This window comes from Penaeus vannamei, chromosome 35, assembly GCF_042767895.1.
Source record: "Penaeus vannamei isolate JL-2024 chromosome 35, ASM4276789v1, whole genome shotgun sequence".
Classification (NCBI taxonomy): domain Eukaryota; kingdom Metazoa; phylum Arthropoda; class Malacostraca; order Decapoda; family Penaeidae; genus Penaeus; species Penaeus vannamei.
In genome coordinates this window covers 25,435,824-25,443,323 of record NC_091583.1, presented here as the reverse complement: position 1 = coordinate 25,443,323, position 7,500 = coordinate 25,435,824, and the positions used below count along the sequence as shown (strand labels likewise).

Sequence of the window (7,500 nt, the reverse complement as noted above, 5' to 3'; positions counted from 1 at the left end):
CACCCGTTCATCAAGCTACGCAAATCTACCTCTCTCCTTCCACTGCCCCGTCTGTGTCCCCAGGGCGTCGAGGAGGAGGTGGACCTCGGACCATGCGAGGAGGCCAAAGGAAGCTGTGTCCCCGAGAGAAACTGCTCAAGGATCATCTCTGGCGCTGAGTGTCCAGAGGGAAACGTTTGCTGTAAGTCCTATCGGCTGGTTGTCTGTTTGTTGATAATGCAATGGTCGTTGTTTGTATGAGGAAAATGTGAGGAAAAGGTTTATGTTGTGTCTATATGTGTCAGTCGGTCCTCATGGTTCGGGAGTTGATACCGGCAGCGAGAATTCTCTCTTTTTCCGGGATTTTGCAAGATCCCAGAAATTGAGGATTTCTGGCTCCTGTTACCAGCGCCCAGACCCACATCGTTGGACATGGTACAGCGATGCGGGTAATGCAGCCAAGGAGATTGACCACATTCTCGTTAGCACTCGTTGGCGGATCCTCCAGAACTACAGGTTGTATAGGAGTGCCGGGTTCTGCGGTACTGACCATAGATTGGTTGTGGCTACCCTCCGGGTTCACTTCAGAACTCCCCAGTGGCCCAATGACCACCCTAGGGTGTTTCATTTGGACAGGCTGAAGGAGAGGGAGTGTGCTCGGGGGTTTGCTGTGACAATCCGTGATCGATCTTGACAAAAGTATTTGGCGATACCAGTACCTGTGCAGAAGGACCAAGCTACGGGTTTTCAGGGCCCTGATAATGCCAATTTTGCTCTACGGTAGTGAAACCTGGACATTATCCAGTGCCCTGGAGTCTTGTCTTGATGCCTTCTGTAATAGGTCCTTGCGCCGGATCATGGGGTATTGTTGGCGGGACCATATCTCTAACCGACGGTTGCACCGTGAGACTGGCACAGGACCTGTTACCTGCACAATCCGGGATCGCCAACTCGGGCTATATGGCCACCTTGCTAGCTTTCCATAGGCTGATCCTGCTCATGAGGTTGTCTCTGTAAGAGACAACCCTGGGTGGAGGAGGCCTGTGGGACGACCGAGGATGTCGTGGCTTGGGCAGATCGATCAAACCTGTCTGGAGGAGCTCGAGATGGGCCGAGTACCTGCCTGGCGGCTTGTCATGACGGATCTCAAAAGGTGGAGGCTATGCTCCCCCGTCGGCGTTAGCTCCTAATGATGATAGATGTGTAGCTTTTTTTTTTTTTTTTTTTTTTTTTTTTTTTTTTGTACATGATATGTATACTTTTCTGTATGTGTAGTGTCTGTTTTTTATATACAGGATTTTTTTTCTGCAATTTTGATTTATTTTTTAAAATTTCAGGCACGGAGGAAAGGATAACGTACATGATCGAAACGAGAGGTATGGTCGAAAAAATCACATGTATTAGAGAATAGTTTCAGATATCTTACCTCATTTCACCATTTCCTCCTACACATACACAAATTCATACACACATATACACGCATATACACAAACACACAAACAAGAAAACACGTAGACATTAACAATGCACACGTGAAGACAAGCACAGATAAGCAAACAACACACACAGAGGCAGCGTTACTTTTTCCTTGTTATGAATTCTTTGCTGAAGGGCGGTTACTGCAGCGGTCTGCGGCAGCGGCCACCGCGTGCTCTCCGGGCTGTCTAAATGGCAACTGCAAGTGCTGCGCTCCGCAGTGCAAGACGATGAGCTGGTGGTTCCAGAAGGGCGGCTTCTGCGTGACCAGCGCGGCCTTCTGCGTGGGCACCCTCACGCAGGAGTGCCAGGGCTCGGGGTGCATGTGCCAAGGGAGGGTATGCCGGGTGAGGGTGGAGGAGGGAAGAAAGGAAAGAGAATAAAGACGGAGGCGAGAACATGAAACTGCTAGAATAAGAAGGGATCAGAAAAGATTCATGACAAAAATGAAAGAAAAACCGTCACTCCGCAATCAGCGGAATCTAACCCGTATTTCCGCATTTCAGCCGCCTGCCACAGGACGAAGCGCTGCAGGAGACGCAACGGGAGATGCGGGAAGAGCCGCTGCTCGTCACACGAAGACGAGATCCAGGGAGGCTGCTCCGGCGCCGGCTGCAGGTGCTGCGCGCCGGCGACCTGCGAGCTAACCAATGAATGCAGGAGAGCCAATGGGCGCTGCACTGGCAAAGGATGCAGGAGGCAAGAGCGTGAGCTTCCCGGTGGATGTGGTCGCAGCCATTGCAAATGTTGCGTACGTGATGAAAGTAAGTGGCTATAATTTTTTCTTTAGTTTTATCATTATTTTCATTTATTCGGAAGAGAATCGCGTCAGTAGTAAAAATGGAAGAGAGATGGAGAGAGATATATATCTAGATTGAAAGATAGATATATAAATACAGATAACAATCAGCGACGATATGTTATGAAAAGTGAAAATCGGATCTTGTCGGAAAGGACTGCGTCGACCGGAATGATCCTCCTCTCCCACGTGGAAAGTGAAGCTCTCTTCCTCTCCTCAGAATGCACGGCGAATCAGAGATGCACAAGGAGGAATGGATCCTGCTCAAGGAGGTCCTGTGGGAGCGGAGAGAAGGAGATTTACGGAGGCTGCGACGGTGCAAGATGCCACTGCTGCGCTCCTGAAGACAAGAAAGGTGAGTCCATTGCTTATATATATATATATATATATATATATATATATATATATATATATATATATATATATATATATATATGGAGAGGGAGGTGGGGGCGGGGCTGGGAGGTGGGTTTTGCTTTGGATTTATATCTCTTTCTCTCTCTATCCCTCTCAATCTTTTACTTCTTTCTGTCTGTCTCTTTTTCTTTCTCACTCCCTGTCTCTGACTCTCTTTCTCGCCTCTTAATCTGCGAAGGTAAGGCAGTAGTTAAAATGGAAGATAGACGTATATATATATATATATATATATATATATATATATATATATATGTGTGTGTGTGTGTGTGTGTGTGTGTGTGTGTGTGTGTGTGTGTGTATACACACATATATATCCATATATAGAGAGACATGTATCTAGAGAGAAAGAAAGATATACAGATCGATAACAATTAGTCCTGATATGCTACGAAAAGTGAAAATCGGATCTTGTTAGAAAAGATTGCGTCGACCGGAATGATCCTCCTCTCCCACGTGGAAAGTGAAGCTCTCTTCCTCTCCTCAGAATGCACGGCGAATCAGAGATGCACAAGGAGGAATGGATCCTGCTCAAGGAGGTCCTGTGGGAGCGGAGAGAAGGAGATTTACGGAGGCTGCGACGGTGCAAGATGCCACTGCTGCGCTCCCAAAGACAAGAAAGGTGAGTCCATTGCTTGGGGACGATACAATATATATATATATATATATATATATATATATATATATATATATATATATCACGCTCAAATTGCAATTCAGAGGTGCTGCCCCGAAAAGGTGATGCATGTACCTACGCCCGCTATATTTAAAGGGAAAGCAAAATCTGAAACCATGCCCAATCATCTCTATTCCATCATAGCCTTCCATAACACACACGATCATCTCCCTAACCCATTCCATTGTTTAATGGTGTTTAAGGGGTATATAAGGGGTCTATACGGGGTATACGAGTACTCAAACCATATCGATTTATCTCATATCTCATTTACTCTGTTATAGTTTTCCATAACCCCCTGGATCACCTCTGTAAACCTTGCCGTTGTTTAGGGGTGAATTTAAGGGGTCTATAAGGGGTATGATAAATTTTCATACCACACCCAGTCTAATTTAGTAACTTACTCTGTGAAAGGTTTTCATAGCACTAAATAAACCTGTACTGTTACGTTAATATTTAAGTGGTATTTTAGGGTGTTTTCGCGTTCTGACCCCTTATAGGGACCCCTTATTGGAACGCCACATAGCTTAAGCCACGTAAGACCTCGAGACCTTTCTAACGAAAGTTGTTAATATATAGCCCTGTGGCCGGCCCCCTTATTTTCGGTTCAGTTGGATGGGGATTGATTGGTGGGGGCCTTACTCAGGGCCCGAATATATGAGGAGGGAGGTGGGGGGCTAGGAGGTAGGTTTTGCTTTGGGTCGATTTCTCTCTCTTTTTATCATTCATCTTTGTCTGTCTGAGGGTGAAGGATGGGGAGGGAAAGGGGGGGGGCTGTAGGTATTTGCTTTGGGTCTATTTCTCTCTCTCTTTTTCTTTCAGCAATTTCTGTCTCTGTCGGTGTCTCTTTAACTCACTCCATGTCTCGTCGTCTCAATCAATCTCTCTCTCTAGTTAATGGGACTAGATTTTTTTTTTAAATTATTTTCTTTTATTCGGTAGAGAATCCCATCTTATTCTGCGAAGGTAAGTCAGTAGTGAAAATGGATGACAGATAGATAGAGAGGGAAAGAAACATGTATCTAGGTAGACAGATAGAAAAATAGATAGCTAACAGTGAGGATATGTTAGACATGGTTTCCCATCCAGGGGTGCGAGAAGTGTCCCCCTTGAACACAAGCAATTAATCTGTTCATTACTCATAATCAAGAAACAGGAAGAAATGATCCACTGAATTGAAAATCATTGATAGAAACATTTCAAATGTAGTTCTTTGATTTTTACATGTACATATTTCAAGCAAGTGATATTTTTAATGTTTTTGTTATCATATAATTATCTTTAAACAAGCTATAAATTTTAAGGGGGCTGCCATAACAGTAAAATTGGTTGGGAACCCTGCGCTAGAAAAAGTGAAAATCGGATATTGTCGGAAGAGATTGCGTCGACCGAAATGATCCTCCTCTCCCACGTGGAAAGTGAAGCTCTCTTCCTCTCCTCAGAATGCACGGCGAATCAGAGATGCACAAGGAGGAATGGATCCTGCTCAAGGAGGTCCTGTGGGAGCGGAGAGAAGGAGATTTACGGAGGCTGCGACGGTGCAAGATGCCACTGCTGCGCTCCTGAAGACAAGAAAGGTGAGTCCATTATTTGGTAACAATATATATATATATATATACATGTACATATATATATACCTATATATGGATATAAATACATATATATAAATATTTATACACACACACACACACACACACACACACACACACACACACACACACATATATATATATATATATATATATATATATATATATATATATATATATAGAAACATATATATAAACTTCCATATAAATGATCCCTAGGAAATAAAAATAAAATAGGTATCTGAACTTAAACGATTGAAATGTAAAATAAGAGAAGCCTAGAATCAACATTCTTAAGAATTTAAATGTTTAAATAGACAACTTTTTTCTTTTCCTTTTCCTAGAATGCAAACCCAAGAAGCAATGTAAGTGGAAAGGCAGATACTGCACGACGGGAAAATGCAAAAACAACGAAAGGGTAATAAAACGCGCTTGTCAAGGGAAGAAATGCCGCTGCTGCGCCCCTGGTCGAGGTGAATATAGTGACAATAATGAAATTACGTGTCTCATTTTTATCATTATCATTATCACTGTTGTCTTGTATGATTTTTATTTATCTATTTGCTTGGTTATTATTATTATTATTATTATTTTCATTATTTATTTATTTTCAATTTTTTTACTGGTATTCCAATTACTGATATTATCATTCTGTGACTAGAGCTATAGGCATAACAATTATCTTTCTGTCGATATATATTGTTCTGTTCGATATCTTACATGTACAGATAATTATAAATAATCAAAAAATAACCAAAGAAATTGTATTTTTCCCCAGTTTGCAAGAGGAAGACTAAATGCAAGGAGAACAAGGGTTCCTGCAGACAGGGCCGTTGCAAGAGCTACGAGAAGGAAATATACGAGGGTTGCAAGGGCCTTCGCTGCCGGTGCTGCGCTCTCGACGTGGGTAAGCGTGGGTGGTGTTCCGATGAATATTCTTGCTATTTATGATTTGCTGTTGACGGCATTCGAACCCGGAAAAAGCAAACACAAAGTTATCACCACCGCCATCAACAACGACATTAACAACAAAAACAATAAAAAAAAAATAATGCACACACAAACCACACACAGCATATCTTGCATGTTTTCCCATACTTTCATCCTTGATCGGTAAGAAGCTTCCGGTATTTTTCCCGACTGTCTTTGTTTTATAGGAATGACACTAAAGGATTAATGTTGATGTTGCTTAAACTAAAATTCATGGCAACGATTTCATTCGCTAAAGATTTTTTCTCCTTTAAAACCTTTGTTCATGTCGTGAGTTGACAAATATTTTAGATTTATCGATTATAGTAAATTTGGATTCATGTCTGGCCTCAATTGATTTCATCTGACATTAAACCTTACTGCAGCATGCTTATTCAGACTAATCCAAAGTTACCCTCGATCTTCATAACTTTTCAGTAACAACAACAGTGCCTGTGACAACAACAGCGCCTGTGACAACAACAACGCCAGTGACAACAACAGCGCCTGTGACAACAACAACAGCGCCTGTGACAACAACACCAGCGGGAACAACATAAATCCCACCTCTGCACGACAAGGCGGAACCGGACGAAGATTTGCAGAACCAGCGACAGAGGCTCATGTTCCCGTCAAATCTAAAGCACTGTCATGTTCCCTTCTTTGCAAATTCTTCGAGTGAAATTCCTATGAGGCTGAAAATTGCTTGCATTTTTTCTTGTAAATTTTGAACTCGAAATTACCTATTGTTACAAAAGGATTAATATGTTGACTATTGCAATAATTCAATCAAGGAAGACAACGAATCCTTCGTTTCCATTACTTACGTGTTATTTTTCTAAAATAAACTGTGGGCACCCTTTTGTCTTGTGGCTATTGTGTGACTTGCACTGCATAATATTGATTTTTGTTGCCCTTATTATCTAACAACTCTATGAAATATATGAGTAATATACCAGAGAAGAATTCACTAGAAGTACTGGAGACTATGAAATCAATGCAAATGCATTTAACTCGATTTCTGCAAGATGGGTGAAAAACGCCGAAAAAAAGACCAGGCCCCGTTCAGACGAGCGATTTTAGTGGTCCGACTGCTAGAAGCGCGATTATTGAGTGATTGTTCACACACAACGCTTTCAGTGGCCCTAGTCGTCTCTCCCCCACTTTTTTTTCCATCTTCAGTCGCTGATCATACACAGCTGGTAATGGATTAGAAGAGGTGGCATATGCATGGGTTTTATATCGTCGTTTGAAGTAGCGGAAGAGGAGACATAGACGTTATTGGGTTCATCCTATCTTAAATGACAGACTTACCCATAGAATGTTCTTCACATTGTATCCAAAGTTACAAGAACATGATCCCAAGTTATTTAATTACATGAGAATGTCTATCAAATCATTTGACAATCTGCTCTAACAAATACATGATGGCAGGCTGGGGAAAGCAGAAGCGACTGTCGCCCGTCTGTCTGCCTCCGCTCCACATGATGCTCTCTCACTGGTCTAATCCCACCCACTCCAGGCAATGAGGCGCGCCATCACCATGAAAACGCAGTGGCTGTCGCCTTGTGTGTGCGGCCGCATAGCAACACATGTAA

At 42.6% G+C, this 7,500-nt stretch overlaps 1 protein-coding gene across 1 annotated transcript in view; it reads left to right on the top strand.

Annotated features, from left to right (window-relative positions):
* The window catches only part of LOC113811746 (tenascin-like), a 6,968-nt gene extending 162 nt beyond the window's left edge, over nucleotides 1-6,806 (top strand). Inside the window, exons 2-10 of the mRNA XM_070114087.1 lie at nucleotides 64-181; nucleotides 1,317-1,355; nucleotides 1,962-2,219; nucleotides 2,475-2,609; nucleotides 3,156-3,290; nucleotides 4,787-4,921; nucleotides 5,278-5,406; nucleotides 5,712-5,840; nucleotides 6,341-6,806. Of these exons, the coding sequence (XP_069970188.1) occupies nucleotides 64-181; nucleotides 1,317-1,355; nucleotides 1,962-2,219; nucleotides 2,475-2,609; nucleotides 3,156-3,290; nucleotides 4,787-4,921; nucleotides 5,278-5,406; nucleotides 5,712-5,840; nucleotides 6,341-6,462 (1,200 nt within the window). The 3' untranslated portion in view covers nucleotides 6,463-6,806. The remainder of the gene's footprint in view (nucleotides 1-63; nucleotides 182-1,316; nucleotides 1,356-1,961; nucleotides 2,220-2,474; nucleotides 2,610-3,155; nucleotides 3,291-4,786; nucleotides 4,922-5,277; nucleotides 5,407-5,711; nucleotides 5,841-6,340) is intronic.
* Nucleotides 6,807-7,500: the final 694 nt, after the last annotated feature.